The sequence below is a fragment of the Thamnophis elegans genome, chromosome 1, assembly GCF_009769535.1.
Source record: "Thamnophis elegans isolate rThaEle1 chromosome 1, rThaEle1.pri, whole genome shotgun sequence".
Classification (NCBI taxonomy): Eukaryota; Metazoa; Chordata; class Lepidosauria; order Squamata; family Colubridae; genus Thamnophis; species Thamnophis elegans.
Genome location: NC_045541.1, coordinates 87074377 through 87096300, shown reverse-complemented (window position 1 = coordinate 87096300; position 21924 = coordinate 87074377). Strand labels below are relative to the sequence as shown.

Here is a 21924-nt window from a genome sequence, read left to right as displayed (position 1 = left end):
ATGTTTTCCATTCCGGTAAGCCCATAATTTGGATGTTTTTAGTGTTTTATGGTTTTAAAATGTTTTAGATTTTTAATTGTCACATATTTTTAAAATTGTAAGCCACTCAGAGCCATTGTCAGAGATGGGTGGCTATAGAAATTGGTTGGTTGGTTGGTTGGTTGGTTGTTTGGTTGGTTAAATGAATGAATGAATATCATCAATGCAGTTTCCTAAGTATATATTTCCCCCTTTTTGGAATCTGCACAATTGACAGGCCTATTTGGGGGGGGGGGGTTAAATCTTAAGACCAACTTATATGATGGGAAATAGTAAGTAATGTAGCATGCATATCTGGTGCTCACTAGGTCAGGGTATGTTGGTTTAAACTTTAGAGTATCCTGACGTTTCCCCACTGCTGCCAGTAATCTTCCTCATTGGCTTTGTAGGGTCTTGGCTGCTGGAAATTGTAGCAAGTATCATCCACAGTACACAACTATAATTTTCCCATCTGTTTTAAAGTTTCTTATTTATGCTTTCTGTCTCAGTAGATAGGGCACCTAGTTGACCTTGGCTGATTCAGAAAAATGGTAAGTAGGGTTCTTCCTGTTTGGCAGACTAGCTGTATGTTAAGCTAGAAAGTCAAAAAGACTTCCAGCATCAAACAATGGAAAACCACTTCCGTATTCTTGTTAAGAGAACAACATGTAGGTTTCATGCAGGCCCCAGGCCAGTAGTTCTTAAAACTAGGGGTAGTTAGCTCTAAGGCAGGGGTGTCAAACTCGATTTCATTGAGGGTCGCATCATGGTTGTGTTTGACCTTGGGGGGGCATGGTGGGCGTGGCCATGATGGGCATGGCCAAGTCAACATCACTCATGTCAGGGGTGCCTTTGGTGGCCCAAGTGCTCTGCCAGCCAAAATGGGTTTCCAAGCTCCGTTTCCAGCTGTGATGACCTCCTGCAACCCTTTGCTAGCAAAACTAGAACTCCATTTCCTCTGGCAGAGGTACTGCGGGCCGATCCTTTGCTGTTTCCAAGGCAGCCCCAAGGGCCAGATCTAAGCACCCCATGATCCGGATCCGGCCTCCAGGCCTTGAGTTTGACACCCCTACTTGGGCCTTGAGTTTGACACCCCTTAAATTTGGGTGTATCCTGGAGGTAAAGAGAACTATTTTATTTGCTTGTTTGTAAATTAAAGAATTGAGTTTTGGACTGCTGCTACTGAAATGCTTGTGTGAAATAACAGTCTGGTTTGGCGACATTTAATGACATTCAACACTAAAAAAAAGAGGGTGCTTTGGTCAAACAGTTTAAGAGCCACTGTCCTAGGAGCTGTGTTTGACTCAAGGGCATGAGTAGCTGCAATTTTCTATGAAGAAGGAGATCTCTTAGACAGTTTTGTAAAATGGCTACAAAAAGAGATAAAAATATCAGCATATAACACATCCAGAATAAAAGTAATAGCAAAAAACAAAATGCATCATTTAAGCAAAAATGTAGAGGTTAATCTCACACTTAAAGATGACAATGTGGGTATCAGGCAAACCTTTCTGAAGATAGCATTCCACACTTGGAAAGACCTTTTCTGAAGTAGGCACCCTCTTGCTTCCTTTTGTTGTGGCATCTTAAGGTCCCAGAACATGGGAACACATATTCCTTGAAATCCTTAAATTCATTTCATCTTTCAACCATATATTCATTTTGAAAATAGTTTAGACTTCTGGATTCAGCGAGTAGATAAATTCTTCCATCACAAATAACCAATCCATGTTACATCTTTTCTCTTGTAAATAGCTGCATGAGGTGGATGAAGAAATAGCAAGTGGCTAAACAGGAACTATTACAGGATGACCACCTGAGGTACACTGGGAAATCTTCCCACTGTTTATAAGAACAAGATTATTGCACTATGTTATCTCTCTTCCTCAGATGTACATTTTCTGAGTCAGCACTCATTGTATTTTCCAGACTGCCCATGACAGGTTGGGAAGGGGCGGGGGAAGCTGTCATATGTTTCCAGATACTGACCTTAGTCAGCGAATGGCTTTTCAGCAGAACAACAAGTTCAGCTACACTTGTAAAATAGCCAGTGGCTATTTAGCATCCTTGACACTTAAAGTGGTAAAAAAGGAAATAAAGAAGGAGAAGAAGCTGTTAGCAACTCATGAGGAAAAAAAAAACATATTGGAAGTCTCCAAAGGGTGAAATAGCATCACACTGCTTTACCAACATTGGAGGAAGAGGAGCAATTTGCCTGAAGCTCTCAGCCCTTTGGTGTTACTAACGATGGCATTCCATAGTAGAACTGTGTCCTTTTTCTTCTCAATCTGGATGGCAAATTTCATGGCACAACGTACAATTCTTCCGAAAGGTATGTTACCATAAACTGCTAGTTTTTCAACATATTCTGTCTTGTACCAAGGAGGGGTATATTTTAAACAAAAATTGCAATATTATAAGGTAGAGAAGGGAACACAGTTATTTCCAGGAACAGCAGTGTTGGTCTTTTGTTGGTTTGTTTATTTATTTTTATTTATTTATTTGTTTATAGCATGAAACATTAAATAAAACTTAGGGCACCTTAAAGTCTAAGGAAAGTTTAATGGCCAAAGTTCCAGCAAAGTTGTAGCAAATGATCCTCAATCTGTTCAGATGACAAAGATCACAAGTCATTTTTTGTTTCTCAAATTGACAAATCGTAGTTAGGAAGAAGATGCTGTGCAAACAAGCAAAGCGTAGTTGCAATGTGCAGAATGAATTTTATTTAATTCATGTAATTTTTGCTGATTCAAAAGGCTGGTTGGTATAGTGTTTCCTGTCTAACAAAAATATGTCCGTTTAAGATAAGGATGGAATTTTCATGGACTAGAGCTAATTTTGTCATGTGGTTGAAGGAATGTGGTAAATTAGGAGGCATAGAGGGGAGAGGAGGCATGGATAGAGTGTCAAACAAAAACATTCTGAAAAAAAACTTTCTGCCCTGAGCACTTCCCAAATAATAACATACCATATTACAAAAACAAGTACTTTGGATATTTAGAATGTGCGTTCTGCTAAGTGATACATCGTAGTTCCATCCTATAGTGAAATGAAAAATACGTATATATACAGAATGCTAAGGGTGAGAACAGTAAGGACCTTTTTGGATGTTTTGGTTTTGTATAGGAAGTATTAGCAACTTACTTTTAAAAAGAATGCTTCTTGCATTAAAAAGTCTGCTTCTTCCTACATTCAGAATTTGTCTCAATCATCACACCTTTTGATCTATTCTTGTGGGATACATTTAGTGCTGGTATTTTGAGGGGTGGTTTTAGTTTACAGGTATCACCGCTGTTGTGAATGCCTTTGTGTTAAGATATTTAAGTATTAGAAAGCCTAAACTCATTATTATTTTCTTGCTGTCAGCAAATTCCATTGGTTCCACCACAAAACCGCGCTCAACTAAACCGCGTCCAACTAAACCGCGTCGCTGACGTCAACAGGGCGACAACAGCGCGGAGACAGAAGCACGCTGTAAACCCTAAACCTAAAATTAACCCCTAAACCTAAACCTAATCCTACTAAACCTAATCCTAAACCTAACCCTAAACCTAACCCTTAACCTAACCCTAAACCTAATCCTAACCCTTAACCTAACCCTAAACCTAATCCTAACCCTTAACCTAACCCTAACCCTAACCCTAACCCTTAACCTAACCCTAAACTATCCCTAACCCTTAACCTAACCCTAAACCTAACCCTAAAGCTAACCCTAAAGCTAACCCTTACCTTAAGTTGAATCGGCTTGCTTTCAAAGCGCTATTTAAAGCGCCCTTCTTTCTCCGCGCTGGCTGTTGTCGCCCTGTTGATGACGTCAGCGACACGGTTTAATCGGGCGCGGTTTAGTTGAGTGCGGTTTTGACGGGTCACGAATTCCATTTAGTCATATTTTGTAATGCAAATAAATATATAAATATTAAATATCATTAGTAATCATTTTGATATATTTCTGCTTATTTGCAGATATTCGGATGTCAAACTGCAGAATTGTGGGTGTAACACTTGTTGTAGATACGGCTAATATTAATTTTAATTTTGCTGAAGCAGAACCAGTTTGCAGGCAGCTGGGATTAATGCTAGCACACAAATCCAAGATTGAAGCTGCTTTGAAACATGGCTTTGAAACTTGCAGGTACAAAAAATCTTTCCAACATTTACTTATAAATGTTTTATGCTAACATATGTACAGATAACCTTTTTAATGCCATTTTAAAAATAAAATATCATTATTATTACTTAAGAAATAAATCAAGATTAGAAGCAAGAAACAATTAAAAATTAAATAGCCCCTTATTCTTAAAGCAGAAAAAGGTGATTATTTATTCCCAAATTAAATTTATTCCCTTTTTTCTCCACAGGATCATATACATAGAACCATTATATATATTACTTATATATAAATACGAATGAGTGTGGCTTCATATTAGCGCTTGAAGTTCACTTAAATGTATACCTAATAATGTGCAACTTTTGCTTCCTTGAAACTTGAAACAGAAACTGTCTATGCCAGGGTTGTCGAACTCCCGGCCCTCAGGCCAGATGCATCACGTGCTGCCCATGCCCAATTTAGCGAAGGCGGGTAAAGTCCCAATATGTCATGTGACGCTGCTGTGACGACGTGAGTTTGACACCCCTGGTCTATGCCTATCACAAACCTTTTGAATTTTTCCTCAGTTTCCCAAAGGATGAATAATCCTGGGTCATTTGGGGTTATTTTCATAGCACCTAACCTGAACATTTTTGATTTTTTTAAATTTTTGCACAAATGATTCAAGCTGTGGATTACACTTGGCATTTGAGTAGAGTGACCCCATGCAAACTCCCCCAAATGAAAATCAATTGTCAAGACAAAAAGAAACATCTATTGACTTTAATTTAAATTAAATTAAAATTAATAGCACTAATTATTTACCATGTATTTCATAGCTTTCCCCTTTTGAAACATTAGAACAGTGGTAGTCAACCTGGTCCCTACCGCCCACTAGTGGGCGTTCCAGCTTTCATGGTGGGCGGTAGGGGTTTGCGGTAACTCTGGTTTATAAATTTTATAAAGTAAAGTTACTTCCCTACTTTATAAATCACTATTACTGTGGAACCAGTGGGCGATTAGAAAATTTTACTACTAACAGAGATATAAAAGTGGGTGGTAGGTATAAAAAGGTTGACTACCCCTGCATTAGAACCTATAACTTTTGGAGAGACTATGAAGACCATAGCCAAACTTCTGACTGTAGACGCCAAACTTTAACTTCATTTCCTTCTGAGTAAATAAGAGTCGTCTAAGAAAGTAACCTCAAAAATGTCGTTGTGGGTTTCAATTTATTTTACTAATGGTTTGCTCGCGCTCACATGCGCAACACTTCTGCATGTGCCGAGAAGCATCCAGGCGGGGGGGGGGTAGAGTCTCCCGCCACCTCCACTACCAGTTCGCCCGATCAGGGGGGAACCAGCAGAAACCCACCTCTGCAAATATGATATTGTTAGCTTCAGGACTGAACAAGGAAGATGGAATCATAAACTTCACTTAAATGTATATCTAATAATGTGCAACTTTTGCTTCCTTGAAACTTGAAACAAAAACTGTCTATGCCAGGGCTGTCAAACTCCCAGCCCACCGGCCGGATGTGTGACATGCTGGTTATGCCCAGTTTAGCGGGAGGGGGGGGGAGTTCCAATACATCATGTGATACTGCTGTGATGACGTGAGTTTGACACCCCTGGTCTATGCCTATCACAAACCTCTTGAAATTTTCCTCAGTTTTCCAAAGGATGAATAATCCTGTGTCATTGAGGGTTGCTTTTCACAGCACCTAACCTGAACATTTTTTTAATTTTTTTTAATTTTTGCACAAATCATAAAACCAAAGAATAATATTGGGGAATTCTGGGAATTGAAGTCCACAAATCTCCAAGCTTCTAAGGCTGAGAAACACTGTTCTATACAGTAGTATATATATAAACTTTGAAAGTGACACTTCGTTGTTGCTAGGGTCATGTATCTAACATAAAAAAAAATGCTTTTCACTCTAGTTTTGGCTGGGTAGCAGAAGGCTATGTTGTAATTCCCCGGATAACTCCAAATGAAAAATGTGGGAAGAATAAAACTGGGATTGCCATCTGGAGAACGGATGTAGAAAAGAAAGCTCGTGTCTATTGTTACAATTCTTCAGGTAAGTGGGATGAGATATGGATTATAATAATATTTAATATCAGAGAATCCCTCCTAAAAGAGTTAAGGTAATAATAATTGTAGAGATTTCCATACTGCTAGAAGATTGTGGCCAACTTCCAATGTACACAGGTTCAGGATACAATAACTTCCTGGGAAGCCTGAGAAACTCAGAAATTGCCAGTTAAACTATTAACAAGTCAGCTAAGCCACTGTTGACAAGTTTACCTGTTTTTTTCCCTTAGTCAAAGTTTGTAGCATGGAAGAGCATTATGAAATTTAAATTGCTTTAAATGTGACCAAAATATACTGTTTTCTGATTTAAAAAGTTATACAGATAGTCCTCAACTTACAGCCACAATTGAGCCCAAAATTTATGTTGCTAAGTGAGAAATTTGTTAAATAAGTTTCCCCCCATTTTTTACAACTTTTAATAGCAATAATAGCAATAACAGTGGACTTATATACCGCTTCATAGGGCTTTCAGCCCTCTCTAAGCGGTTTACAGAGTCAGCATATTGCCCCCAACAACAATCCGGGTCCTCATTTTACCCACCTCGGAAGGATGGAAGGCTGAGTCAACCCTGAGCAGGTGAGATTTGAACCGCTGAACTGCTGATCTAGCAGTCAGCCTGCAGTGCTGCATTTAACCACTGCGCCACCTTGGCTCCTTGCTGCGGTTGTTAAATGAATCACTGCAGTTGTTAAATTAGTAACATTAAGTGAACCTGGCTTCCCCATTGCCTTTGCTTTCCAGAAGGTCACAAAAAGTGATCATATGACCCCAGGACACGGCAACCGTCATAAATATGAATCAGTTGCCAAGCATCCAAATTTTGATCATGTGACCATGAAAATGCTTCAATGGTCATAAGTGTGAAAAATGGCCATAGGTCACTTTTTTTCAATGCTGTTGTAACTTCGTTGTTTGTTGTTCAGTGCTGTTGTAATAGTCATATACATGTTGTTGTAAGTGAACTGTTGTAAGTTGACGACTACCTGTATTGTATTATGGTTAGGGATGGGTCACCATTAATATTTGCAGGAAAGTCTTCTGAAGTTGACTTCTCCTGCTGGGAAGATGACCTGTTTATGGGGGTGATCCTTCATCTGCTTGGCTCCCAACTTATGGGTTGCACTTTCTGGGGGATCTGCATTTGTCCACACTCTCTCAGAGATACAAAACCTGTAAAGACACATAGCATCTCTACCACAGGGCTTGCTAATCATTAGTTTCATTACAGTAGTATATTTTTTCAAATATTCATTGCTTTACCTAGAAGAATGGATTTTAAATCAAGGAAATAAAGAAATCCTTTGAAAGAGCATTACAAAAAGAAGAAAACTGCAGAACGATTTGCCCTTTAAAATAATCAAAATGGACCAGAATAAAGAGTACTGTAATCTCATTTATACTTGCAAGGAACCTGGAGTTCCTATGTTGTCATCTGGAATTCTCCCCATAACTTATGGTATCTCAGTGGCATCAATTGATGGAGAAGTACATCTCTTCATCAGAAATGATTATATAGTATCTCTCTGGAGATTTGGTCACTTGGACAATCTAGGGTGGCAATCAGTGGTGAGTTACAGCTGGTACGCACCGGTACGGGCATACCGGTACCTGCTGGGAGCACCAGGTACTATTCCGATACGGTGCTACAGAGGGCCTGCCTCTCCGCCCACTTTCCTTACCTGTATTTGACCCAACTGGGCCATTTGCGCACATGCACGGAGTGTATGACGTCTGTGCGACGCTCCACCGAGCAGCTGGATTGTCATGGGCGGTGGTGCACATGTGCGCACAGCGTGCTTGCACGTTGTGGACGCCCAGCCATGTTGCAGCATACCGGTTGCGATGGGATCCAGAACCCACCACTGGTTGTAATGTACTTTCTGAGATCTCAGGAAGCATTAAAAAAACCCTCAAATCTATTTATGTTTGACTCCAAATAAAGTTTATGAAAAACCATAAAGAGTTTTATTAGATGGCACTTGCTTGAAACACAAAAGATATGCCACTAGAAAATTGGAAGGTAGGCCATAATTTCATTCATAGTATATATCAAGGGTGAAATCCACTTACCTTTGCTAACGGTTCGGTAGCAATGAGAGCATGCGTGACCGGGTAGGTGGGCGGAGCCTGTTACTGAGCACACCTGCAAAGGTAAGCAAACAGCGAGGGGGAAGAAAATCCGCTCTGCCATACGATTTATATTAGCTAGAAAGCAGAAAATCCTGCTTTCTAGCTAATATAAATCACGTGTCACAGCTGATTGTTGGAAAAACCGGTTCACCTGAACCGGTTTCATTTTTTTTACTACCGGTTTGGCTGAACCAGTAGCATTTTTACTACCAGTTCAGGCAAACTGGTCCAAACCAGTAGTACTTCACCCCTCGTACATATGCCTAGCCTTGTTCTCCTAAGAACTCTTATAGGGAAGGATGTGTAGAAAATGATTCAATATTGGAGTACTGAATGTTTTCATCTGTCTATCTTAAAGGGGCAACCTAGACATGATCTTAATACTAATCTTTACACTATAAGTTGTCTTTTAAGGAGACATAATATCCAATTTTGGTCCCCATACTATAAAAAAAGGATGTTGAGACTCCAGAAAGAGTGCAAAGAGCAACCAGGATGATTAGAGGACTGGAGGCTAAACCACATGGTGAACGATTGCAGGAACTGTTCTTGGCTAGTTTAGTGAAGAGAAGGACCAGGGGAGGCATGATAGCAGTGTTCCAATATTTGAGGGGTTGTCACAGAGAGCAAGGAGTCAACCTATTTTCCAAAGCACCTGAAGGCCAGACAAGGAATAATGGATGGAAACTGATCAAGGAGAGATTCAACCTAGAAATAAAGATAAATTTTCTGACAGTGAGAACAATCAACCAATGGAACAGCTTGCCTTCAGAGGTTGGGAGTGCTCCATCACTGGAAGTTTTCAAGAAGAAACTGGACAGTCATCTGTCAGAAATGCTATAGGGTCTCCTGCTTGAGCAGGAGTTGGACTAGATCAGAGGTGGTATTCAGCAGGTTCTGACCATTTCTGGAGAACTGGTAAATACCATCTCTGACTGGCCCCCGCCTCCATCTTGCTCTGGAGTGGGGGGAATGAAGATTTTACAGTATTCTTCCCCTGCCATGCCCACCGAACTGGTAGTAAAAGAAGAGTAAGAGCCGAGGTGGCGCAGTGGTTAGGGTGCAGTACTGCAGGCCACTTCAGCTGACTGCTATCTGCAGTTCAGCGGTTCTAATCTCACCGGCTCAAGGTTGACTCAGCCTTCCATCCTTCCGAGGTGGGTGAAATGAGGACCCAGACTGTGGGGGCAATATGCTGACTCTGTAAACCGCTTAGAGAGGGCTGAAAGCCCTATGAAGCAGTATATAAGTCTAACCGTATATAAATGTAATCCTACCACTGGACTAGATGGCCTATAAGGTCTCTCCCAACTCTATTCTATTTTAAGGAGTCTGATTTAATAACAAGCAAACAGTTATGTTTTTGTCATGGCTGCTCATGGTAACAGGCATATTTATAATATAATGCAGAACCCAATTATCCTTTTGGCTTTTTCACAGAAACTCATGGCAATATCACAATACAGCTGTCATTTACATCCTAGTCAGTTCATTAAAATGTGTCATCACATTTCCTGTCAGAAACTGTCATCAAGAACGGTGCAAGGGGCGTTTCCCCCTGTCACTGCAAATATTAAGATAGCATAGTCATTTTGGTATTATAAAAGTTTTTAAAAAGTTTTTTATTTTTCATACAACTTTACACTATTATAGAAACAAAGTGTTGACTGGATCCTCCCTTTTACATCCTCTCATTTACACAATCCATGTTACATTATAGCTTGGTTTTCACTTTCAGCCAAATTATTTTCTTCCATTATTTCCCATTTTCTTAAACTCATATTTTCTTAGTACCTAAACAATATCTTCAATTGCCCCTTCAAAAATTGAACAAAATTATCATTTCATATTTCTCTATTGGTCTATTTTACGATAAACAATATAGATCCTCTAGTTATGTTTTGATATAGAGAACATTTTTCAATTTTTTCTACAATTAACAATGTACTATACTTTTTCTTAATTAGTTGCATAACAATGCCAATCATACTACTATTCCCTTTAATCTACCTATACAACTCCTTTTCCCCTTCTTCCTCTTTTATCCATTTTCTCTTGGGCTCTAACGAACTCCACTTTTAATCATTTTTCTTCTTCTCCCCCTTTCTCCTAACTTCTTCTTTTTCTTTTTCCTGTTTTATGGTTGTAGTATCTTTTCTTCAGATTATTCAATTTTATTATTCTAGTACCTTTCTCCATGGTTTTCCCTGTTCTCTTCCCTTGTGGTTTCTTTTGGGGGGGATCTTCCCCTTTGTCTGTTTTTTCTTTGTAACTATAAATCCCACTGAAATCATCTGTCTGCATTTTATTTTCAAATTTTATTTCTTACATCTTATCTTCTTGCTCCTCATTTGTGCCCTCTTTTACCCCCTCTTCTCCTATTTCTTGGTATTATAATAGTTTTCAAGCAATATGTAGCTGAGGTGGCGCAGTGTTTAGAGTGCAGTACTGCAGGCTACTTCAGTTGATTGTTATCTGCAGTTGGTAGTTCAAATCTCACCAGCTCAAGGTTGACTCAGCCTTCCGTCCTTCCAAAATGGGTAAAATGAGATTGACAAACCCAGATTGTTGGAGGCAATATGCTGACTCTGTAAACTGCTTAGAGAGGGCTGTAAAAAGACTCTGAGGCGATATATAAATCTAAGTGCTATTGCTATTGCTAATATAGAGAATTGAAGTTTGATCTTTAAAATAGGAACTGTTTAATCTGTCTAATTCTTTTTGGGGTCTCACCAGTCAATCAATAATCACCAGTTTCTAATTATTTAATCTCAGTAGTCCTTTATACCCAGTATATTGGGATATACGTAACAACAAGATCATTTAAATCAAGATTTTTCTACCAATGCTATCGATAACTTTGGAATCACTATGTTTCCTGACTAGAGGATCAAATTAAATGCACTGTTAATTGTGCTGATGCCATTAATGTTCATGATTCTATTCTCCTGTATATACATTTGTCATCAAGACTACAGGGTAGAACCTAGGAAGTATAAGAGATCTTCTCTTATTTACGTAGGAAATCACTCTGATCTTCAACCTCACAGCTGAATTTTCCTACTAGTCAGATTAATTGCATATTTTAAGAAAGGAAACAAGGCACCAAGACAAACATACCAGACAAAGCCATTTAGCTTTCTATGGTCTGGAGAAAGTATGCTTAGTTTTTATTTACCTTTTTGGGGAAGGAGGCAGAATCACTAGTTTATTGTGTTATTTTGACAACCACAGAGAGAATTTAAAAAAAATCAATATAGTGGCTGCCCCGTATGATCAAAACCCTCTTTCTTTTATTATGTACTGGTGAGGTGGGGGCTTTGAACATATAATTGTGACCATTATCTTTTTTTTACTTGTTGATGATGCTTCTTTTTTTTCTGATAGCTTCCCCCTCAATTTTCTAATCTTACCAACACTTACCTACTGAATTTTGTATGGTAAAAGCAACAAAGTGAAACACTGGTGTGTGTCTGTGTGTTCATTGTTGGGCTTTTTTGATATTGGAAAGACAATCAAACGTGTGTGTGTATGTGGTGTGGGGGAGAGGGGAGGGGGAGGGAGGGAGGGGGGAGGGAGATATATATTGTGTGTGTGTGTATGTATGTCAGGGGTGGGTTTCAAAAATTGTTCGAACCTACTCTGTGGGTGTGGCCTCCTTTGTGGGAGTGGCTTGCCACCCATGTGACCGGATGCGAGTAGCTTGCCGCCCATGTGACCGGATATGAAGATGCCAACGACACTTGTCAGAACCACCTTGAATTACCTCACACACAGTACTGGCATGCATAAGAATATGATGTAAACTTGTTTTTTAAAAGGCATCTTTGGTTTGCGTTAAAACAACTTCAACACACGCAATGTTCTGATTGCACCACAAACACAGTAGTCATCCTTACCTTTCATAGAAGCACTGAGTTTTATAAATATGAGCATGATAGTGTAGAATAATCATATCCAAGGACCAGTGGTGGGTTCAAAAAATTTTGGAACCTCTTCTGTAGATGTGGACTGCTTTCCGGGTCCACTGGTGGAACTTCTTCTAACCTGTTCAGTGGATTTGATGAACTGGTTCTACCGAATAGGTGCGAACTGGTAGGAACCCACCTCTGATGTATGTGTATGTGTGTGTGTGTGTGTGTGTGTGTGTATGTATGTATACATACATACATACATACATACATACATACATACATATATATATAAATATATATATATATATATATATATATATATGTATATATATATAGAGAGAGAGAGAGAGAGAATTTGTATGTATGTGCATGTGTATGTATGTGTGTATATAAATAGATAGATAGATATGATGTTTCATTGTCTTTCCAATATCGAAAAAGCCCAACAATAAAAATTGCGAATGTAAATGAATAATAGAATAACATATTTGGAAGGAACCTTGGAGGTCTTCTACTTCAACCCCCTGCTCAAGCAGGAAACCCTATATCATTTCAGACAAATGGTTGTCCAGTCTCTTTTTAAAAATCTCCAGTGTTGGAGCACCCATAATTTCTGGAGGAAAGTCTTTCCACTGATTAATTGTTCTGTCAGGAAATCTCCCCTTAGTTCTAGGTTGCTTCTCTCCTTGATTAGTTTCCATCCATGGCTTTTTATCCTGACTTTAGGTGCTTTGGAGAATAGGTTAACCCCCCCCCCCCCTTTCTTTGGAACACTGCTTAGATATTGGAACACATTACTACTATGTCTTCCCTTCTTTTCATTAAATTAGATACATCCAATTCCTGCAACTATTCTTCATATGTTTTAGCTTCCAGTCCCCTAATCATCTTTATTGCTCTTCTCTATACTCTGCTCTCATTTTTTTTATATCGTGACAACTAAAACTGGATGCAATATTTCAGGTGTGGTCTTAACGGGGCATTATAAAGTGGTATTAATACTTCACATGATCTTGAGTCTATTACTTTGTTAATGCAACTTAAGACTGCATTGGCTTTTTTGGCAGCTGCAGCATACTGCTGGCTCATATTCTACTAGGGTTCCAAGAATACAACTTGCAGTTACTACTAATGGGACTATTCTATACCTCTGCATTTGTTTTGTTTTTCTTCCCTAAATGTAGAACCTTACTTTTCTCACCATTGAGTGTCATTTTGCTAGATAAGGCCTAGTGCTCAAGTCTATCAAGGTCCTTCTGGAGTGTTGGCTATTCCTGCCAGTTTGGTGTCGTCTGCAAATCTGATGAATTCCCTTTCTGTCCCCTCATCTAAATCATCAAAAGAAAAATGAAACTACTGGACCTAAGTGTAAGAAAGTTTGAGCATAAGGTTTGTTTAGAAAATATCACTGGGATGAATTCAACCAACATCTGGATATCTACCATATCCAGAAATTAAACGAAATTACTTTATAGTGATCTAAATGAACCCCATTTAGAAATAGTCAGTGGAACAGGGACGAAGAATGATGACAGCAGCTTCTTTCAAAAATCAATCTTACTGGTATAAATCAAGCGAAGAGTTAAGTCTGACAAATACTTTAATATCAGATATCTTTGAGCAATCTAATATGATCGGTATATTACTCTGCAGTAGTACATTTTAGCTCTTTAGAATAACCCTTAGTAAGATGTCTCCTGCATTCTGTTATTTTTTAAGAATGCACATCAACAAATTTCACTGCACTGTTTTCTTGTCCTCTTTTCAGATACGTGGATTAATTCATGCATCCCGGAAGAAAGCACAGTTTCATTACCAGAGAGTTCCACCGAGATGAACTCCACTTTAACAGCCTCGTTTCAGGATACCTCCACAGTGGTTGACACAACTCAGTTACAACAAACTCAAAAGCCCCCAAAGTATCGCATCATATGTGTAACAGAAACTTTGTCTCCCGATTCCGAACCTACTCCCAAGAAGGAAAATTTGATTTTCACTGATAAACGAACTGCCTTTAAAAATGAAGGTGTCCCATTTGGAGGTAATAGCCATACGGGGTGCTTTGAGTTTTATGGTTTTATGTTAGAGAGAGGACAAAAGAACAGCTCAGGTTTACAATTTTGGTGGCTTAGTGGGGAACTTAAAAAGTGTGGTTTATAAGGTGGTAAGATGAATCAAACCATTATAACCAGAAATGTAGTCTTTTCCTTTTGACTTGTTTTAAGCCACCAATTCTACAGTCCAAATAAGGCAATGGAGAGCTGCTCTAATGTAGTGGCTAGAGAGTTGCTACTCCAAATCTTAAATCTGGATGCACTAGGTTGCTGCTTTCTCTCAGGCTTCAACATTTCTCTTCCCTACCTTCCAGCTACCTGACTTACAAGATACATATTTGGTAGGAATTATATGTAGACAATGTACATGAAGAGCTTTAAATATACCAAAGTAGTACAAGAAAATGTTATTAGTTAGATTTTATTCATCTTCTCAACTAGAAAACTCTTTATAATTCAATTAGGTCTACATAAAAAAGGTCTAAAATCTAAGATAATTTTTTTATTTGGGCCATGTTATTACTGCCACTTCTATCACTCCTACTACTTACTATTAATACTAAACTGGTAGCCCATATGGGTTAAGTGACTCCTTAGCAGGGACGTGCAGGCAGGGGAGGCAGAGCCTCACCACTATCATCATGAAAAGAAAAAATATATATAAAAGGAAAAAGGCAAGAGCTGAGGTCAGGCTGAGCTAGTTGCTGCCAGAGTCACCGTGGATGACTCTGCTTAGTGCTTAACTGTTTAAAAAAGCCTCAAAAAAGTGCCCTCTACAGGAGGCAGCAGGAGAACGACGTGCCTCATCTAGTCTGGCATTTTATGGTCACTTGAGCAGAGTTAAGCAAGGCTTAAAAGCCGAAAAATTCCTGACATAGATGACGCACATCGTTCTCCTGCCTCCTCCTGTAGAGGGTGCTTTGTTAGAGACTTTTTTAAACAGTTAAGCACTAAGCAGAGTCATTCATGGTGACTCTGGCAGCAACTAGCTCAGCCTGACCTCAGGTCTCTCCTTTTTCCTTTTACATTTTTTTTTCTTTTCATGATGGCAGGCAAGAGCAGAGTTGAAATCCTCTCTGAAACAGCTGGAAAAGGTATGTGTGGGTCAGAGGGAGGGGGAGGAATTCAAACTTCATCCTCCTGGTGCAACTTTGTGTGTGTGTGTATGTGTGTGTGTGTGAGAGAGAGAGTGTGTGTTTGAGAGGGGGAGGGAGCATACTGAGACAGTTCTTTAGTTTATGCACTATGTAACACTCTAATACTATGCCTTTGGGTCTTCTGAAATTTTAATTATCCAATCATAAGCAAAAACAATGTTTTCAGTAGAATGAATTTCCACTTCTACTTACACCTGCCAGCCAAAATGCTGCTAGTGGCATTGCTAACATGGGCTGAGGAGGAAAACCTAAATTTTCTGAATCCTGGTGCAACATTGTGTGTGTGTGTGTGTGTGTGTGTGTGTGTTTGACAGAGGGGGGAGGGAGGGAGAGAGGGAGGAAGGGAGAAGAAAAATAAAGAAGGAAATTTATTTAGCAAAGGAGAAAAACAAATGCTGTCACTTTAAATCGGAACTGAGCATGCCTGGCTGTGGAATTCTGGGAGTTGAAGTCCACAAGTCTAAAAAAATTGCTGCCTCACCAGCCATAAACCTCACCGCACGTCACTGCTCCTTAGTCAGCCTCCTCTACCAGTTTCATTTCTAAGAATGCTCTGAATACATTCAGAAAATGGAAATTAGTGAGCAACACACAATGAGTCTGTACAGCTGAAAAACCTCAAAAGTATTTTAGAAAGTGCAAGAAAGAGCTCTGGCATAATAGGGGGCATGGAGAGGAGGAAGAATGCCTTTTAGTCAGCATGTTGACTCCTGGCGACTATATGGACAAATCCCTACAGTTTTCTTAGCAAGAATTCAGAAGTACTGTGTTTCCCCAAAAATAAGACAGTGACTTATTTTCTTTTGACCCTCGAAATAAGCACGTGGCCTTATTTTTGGGGAGGTCTTATTATTTTTGAAGTGCAGAGATGGCGAGCATGGTCACCTCATGGCTGCTGCTGTGATGCAATATTTTCGAGGTGGTCTTATTTTAGAGGGGAAGGCTTATTTTAGCACATGCGCTCAAAAGCCCGATTGGGCTTATTATCCAGGGAGGGCTTATTTTCAGGGAAACAGGGTAGTTTGCCATAGCCTGCTTTCTACTGCTGAGAGAGAGTGACTGGTCTAAGGTCACTCAATTGGTGTCAGCATTGACTTCATTCAGTAATCAGGAAAGAAACCACTCGACTCCATTTGAATTGAAATCAAGTGTACTTTTACTAATTATAAATGAACAGTTGCAAAGCAAAGCTGAGTCTGGTTAATTAGGTGTGAAAGCTAATAATATAATGTATAATTCATTCCCCTCCCCTTGGCATCCCTGTGCACAGTCCAATCATATTGCCCCCAAATGTCAGGTGTGAGATAACTTCAAAAGGCATCACCAGGATGGAATGCTGGACCGTTGGCCTTGGCGGGAAACTCCCTTCCTCCACATGCGCAGTAAGGTGGTCAATTCAGCGTCTAGAAACTTCCTCCAACACATCAATGATTCCCCTCCCAAATACCATGCCCCCCCCTCCCCGTTTCAATGGCAGCCAAAGCAGCAGCAAAGCAGAGGCTGACATCTGGTTTTCAATCCTCAGGTGGGACTAGAACTCACAGTCCTCTGGCTTCTAGCCTGGTGCTTGCACCACTACACCAAACTGACTCTGTAACTGAGGACTCTGATTATTGAAAATAGGAGCAATTGTTCTCTTGTCCTATTTAGAGATGGGTATGGATTTATAAGCTGTAGGTTGGTTTTTGTGTTGCACATGTTGAAAAGAATACCTTTGGACACTGAAATGCAAACAATCTATTCCACTATCTTAGTTTTTTCAGCAGGTTACACTGATATTAGCCTCACCAATTTGTCTTCAGAAAAGAAATGTTTTGTTATTAGTTTTTTCACAGTAAGCAATTCTGTCTAAAGCAGAGGGAACCTTCTAAGCCATAAAAATATTTGTCTTTTTTTCATCCAAGACTCTGCACAAAATTAACAGTTCCAAAGTATTTTTTTTTAAAGTAATAGCTATAATACTAATACTAGTAGCTGCCTCTCTAAATTCTAGTATTAAAAAAATCTAAAATTAAAAATTCACTTGGTGAAAATAAACACCAACAGCAGGAATGTTCCAACTAGTAACTGCAATCAGACAATACAGTTAGCTAAGAACAAATAATTGAATGGAGATGTGCATCCATGCCATGAGGGCGGAGGGGTTGGCAAGTACATTCACAACTAAATTGTGGCAATGTTGTCCAATGCAACATAAAACCAAATTTGGTCTGTGTTTAATTGTTGATCAATAAACAAGGACACAAAGCTAATCTTGAAACCAGAACAATTAGATTTAATCCCAGTTCAGATCCAGTAAGAAATTATGCTTAACACAAAAACAGAATTGAAAGGGACCCTGAAGCTCTTCTAGTCCAGCCGCCTGCTCAGGCAGGCAACCCTATAATATTTCAGACAAATGATTGTCCAATCTCTTCTTAAAAACTTCCAGTGTTGGAGCATTAACAACTTCTGGAGGCGGGTTGTTTCATTGATTAATTGTTCTAACTATCAGGAAATTTCTCCTTAGTTCTAGTTGCTTCTCACATTCCATCCATTGCTTCTTGTCCTGCCTTCAGGAGAATAGCTTGACTCCCTCTTCTTTGTGGTAGGCCCTGAGATATTGGAACACTACTACCATATCACCCCTAGTCCTTCTTTTCATTAAACTAGACATATACAATTTCAGCAATCATTCTTTTTTTGTTTTAGCTTCCAGGTCCTTAATCATCTTTGTTGCTCTTCTCTGTACCCTTTCTCCTCTCAGCATTTTTTTACATTGTGGTGACCAAAACTGGATGCACTATTCCAAGTACGGTCTTACCAAGGCATTATAAAGTGTTATTAACACTTCATGTGATCTTGATTCTAGTACTCTTATTAATGCAGTGTAGGACTGCATTAGCTTTTTTGGCAGCTGCAGTACACTATTGGTTCATATTTAAGTGATTGTCCACTAGGAGTCTAAGATCCCTCTTACAATTACTACTATTGAGCCAGGTACCACCTATTCTATACCTGTGCATTTGGTTTTTCTTTGCCTAAATGTAGATCCTTATTTTTTTTCACCACTGAATTTCATTTTATTAGATAGGACCCAATGTTCAATTCTGTCAAGATCCTTCTGTATCTTAAGCCAATCTTCTGGAGTGTCGGCTATTCCCACCAGCTTGGTGTCATCAGCAAATTTGATGAGTTCCCCATCTATCCCCTCATCTAAATCACTGATGAAGATATTGAAGAGTACTGGGCCTAAGACAGAGCCTTGCGGTATCCCACTACATACTTCCCTCCATGTTTACTTGCTAGTTTCTTCTTGTTTGTGGGCTCGTACAGAGAGTGAGGCAGAAACATATTGAAAGAAAAATCCAGCTGCTCAAGGCCTAAAATTCTGCAAAGGAATTCCACTGCAGCATCCAACCAATTGTGGAGAATGGTGTAAATTCTTCTGCCATTTGAGTCCCATCTATGAACACTGGAGAAAAAAAAAGGCATTTTGATTTCCCCCCCCCCCTCAGAAAACATTAATACTGCCACCAGAATTTTTTTTAAAAATTGTTTAATCTCCAAGATTTCAAAGTTGCCTCTTTCTTCTTTCCAGCTGTACCTATCGTGCTTCTGGTGCTTGCCCTCTTCTTCTGCACAGCTGCAATGGTTTTAGCTGTCTGCTATATCAAAAAGTAAGTGAAACCTGTTGCTTTGCATGCATTTCTATCAACAACATATATGTAAATGCTAATGCTATCTTTTCATATGTAACAGGACTTGGGTATTCTTCTCACTGTATAGAGAATGTTCTAAATAACCAATTAGACTGGTAGTTTTAATCATTAAATATTCATGCCTTCTTGATGCAGCATAAACATAAGTAAGACATACTCATATATGAATGTATAACGTATGTTCAGGTAGAAAAATCTTCAAATTGGCAATAGTGCAGTGGCAGTGAGTAAATATTTTTTCTACATCTCCTAATTAAAAAAAATCAAAGTGGTTTATGGTAAAACCTTGTTTCTTCATAGCAGATGAAAAGGCTTTCAGAAAAATGTTACTGAAACATCAATTACTGACACATGGTTTTATCGTTTGTGTGTGTGTGGGGGTGGGTGTGGATGTGGGTGTGTGTTCCAGCATAATTCTGGAACACCTCAAACAGTTTCAACCAAACTTGGTACATAGATTACTTACTCTCTAGAAACAAATACTGTGGGGATAAGACACCCCTAACACTTCTCGGGGTGTATGTTCTGTTAAGATACAGCCTGTTGTGCCTTAAATGGCTCCTACTGTACAGCGCTGTGGAGTTGCCATGGTAACTGCTTCACAGTACTCCACAAGGGGGCTCCCTCTGGTAAGGGGGAAAATCCAACATTAGAAATTGTGGTGAAGTTCATGGAACGAGGATTGGAATAAATAAATAGAGGTTATGAACTAGTAATTTAATATATTATGGTGTCTCCTATACTGTATAAAACACATACATGTTTATATGTGTGTGTGTGTGTCTGTAAAATCAAGCCTCCACCTATATAGAGATAGAGATATATAGCTATATGCTGATGCTTTATTTAAACTAAATATGAGTAATTTGTGTGATTGCATGAGCTTTGTATATGCCATATGCTCAATAAATAAATACATTACTGACACCTGATACAGCCTTTCAAGTAAGTGCAGTTCAAGATACAATAATGGCTTTCATTTCTAGAATGTCTGTATGGCGATTAATTATTAATCAACTTTGTTTTTCAATTTGATGAAAGATACAAGAAAACATCTCTATTTTCAAGCAAGGAGAAGAAAGATGAAATAGAAACCAAGACCCTCAAAGAACTAAATGCAAAAAACCAACCTGCAGAGCAGAGCCTAAAGAATGGAGAAAAGGAAGAAGTGGAAGTCAAGTCTGAGCCACAAGTAAAATGTTTGGAAGCAGAAGTTTGAGGCAGAGTATCTCAATGAACAAATGCCACATGAACAAATGGAAACTAACAGTTTTTAGACATTGATAATTGTATATATTGCCAAAATGAGTATCAGGCCTGTCATACAAACATTTCACACCTCATATATGCTAGCTTATACATTGTCAATATAGGAATGATCTGCCTTACAATAACACCTATACAACTCATATTTTTAGTTTTGTTACAAGGAAGCGACAATATTTTTCCAAAACATGACCTGCAATTCAGACCTGCAACTCAAACAAACAAATAAAAATGGAATTATATTTTTGTTTATTATACAAAGGATTTCATGGAGAAACTTGAATATGTGAACTAGATTTAACAGAGAAACTGCTCCTGTATTTTTCAAATGATGGTAACTTTAAAATACGTCTTTATCGAGAGGTTATCACAGAAGTTCAAAAACATAAAGAGTGATGGAAAAGAACAAAGGGAAAAAGGTCTGATTCACGTGCAGAAGAATCCAGCACAAATTGTTACATAGCCATAAAAAATATGTGTTTCTTAAGATTCCAGTCTCTGTGTCTCTTCCTATATTATTTCCAGAAATCTAACAAATCACAAACTATCAATTTTAAATATGGGAAAAAGATAAAAAAATATGATAGCAACAAAATCTATTAATTATATTTCTTTTTTCCATGCATGCTATAGTCATGTTTATTTCAAAAATATTTAACAGCCCAATTATATGCATGTTTACTTAGAAATATGTTCCATTCTATTTCCCGAACTTACCATTCAAAACTACTATATAAAATATCTCTGTAAATTGATTGTTGTGGCTGTTACTATACATGCAAATAATTTATCAGGATTTAATTGAAATAAACAAAAATTCCATAATTATTTAATACTGTAAACTGATACAAAAATTGCATATTTCCAACAGCTGAATTTGTTCATAATTACTTTCCAATGATGGACAGATTCAGCTGAAAAACTATAGAAATAAATTTGATATTACCATATATGGAGAACTTCTATAAATATACAAAACACCACATTCATGCTTTTAACTACATGCCTTGACAAATCATTTCATTTTCTACTTATATTACAAGTATATTTATTTCAAGTACTGTAAGTACAGTGGGGTTCAATAGGACTTGCTCTCTAAATTAGTGTTTTAAGATTTTAGGTTTAAAAAGCCTAAATGTTACTGCTTTAGATACACCATACTTATTGAATTGGATTTGGATATTTATAAAAAACATGAAATGAATTTATTGGCTATGCTTACCCAAGAAATTCATAGGTACATGGCCTGTAGGGGATATATTATAGGGACTGTGCTGCTAACATTCCTTTTTATGTAGCCTACCAAAAAGTTTTTATTTCTTTTACATTATTTATTAATAATGTAAATTTAAGTGAGTAGCCAGGGCTAGTAGTCAGATCTGTCTGAAAGAAAAAATGCTTATTGAAATCAATCTGCTTTAATATATTTGCTCAGAAACAATCATAGGCAGAAAATATCTGGAGCAATTAAAGAAACATTACAGGTAGTCCTCAACTTA

At 38.4% G+C, this 21924-nt stretch overlaps 1 protein-coding gene across 1 annotated transcript; it reads left to right on the top strand.

Moving 5' to 3' along the window:
- The first annotated feature begins 1953 nt into the window (after positions 1–1953).
- LYVE1 (lymphatic vessel endothelial hyaluronan receptor 1) lies at positions 1954–21379 on the top strand. The gene is made up of 6 exons (XM_032233976.1): positions 1954–2350; positions 3982–4150; positions 6049–6188; positions 14016–14288; positions 19039–19117; positions 20201–21379. The coding sequence occupies exons 1-6, from the start codon at positions 2266–2268 to the stop codon at positions 20376–20378; spliced, it is 924 nt and encodes a 307-aa protein (XP_032089867.1). The 5' UTR covers positions 1954–2265; the 3' UTR covers positions 20379–21379.
- Positions 21380–21924: the final 545 nt, after the last annotated feature.

Coding starts and splice junctions, on each gene's coding strand:
- LYVE1 (XM_032233976.1), top strand. CDS start 2,266: ATGGCATTCCATAGTAGAACTGTGTCCTTTTTCTTCTCAATCTGGATG. Junction 6,189..14,015: donor CTATTGTTACAATTCTTCAG/GTAAGTGGGATG, acceptor TCCTCTTTTCAG/ATACGTGGATTAATTCATGC. Junction 19,118..20,200: donor GCTGTCTGCTATATCAAAAA/GTAAGTGAAACC, acceptor ATTTGATGAAAG/ATACAAGAAAACATCTCTAT.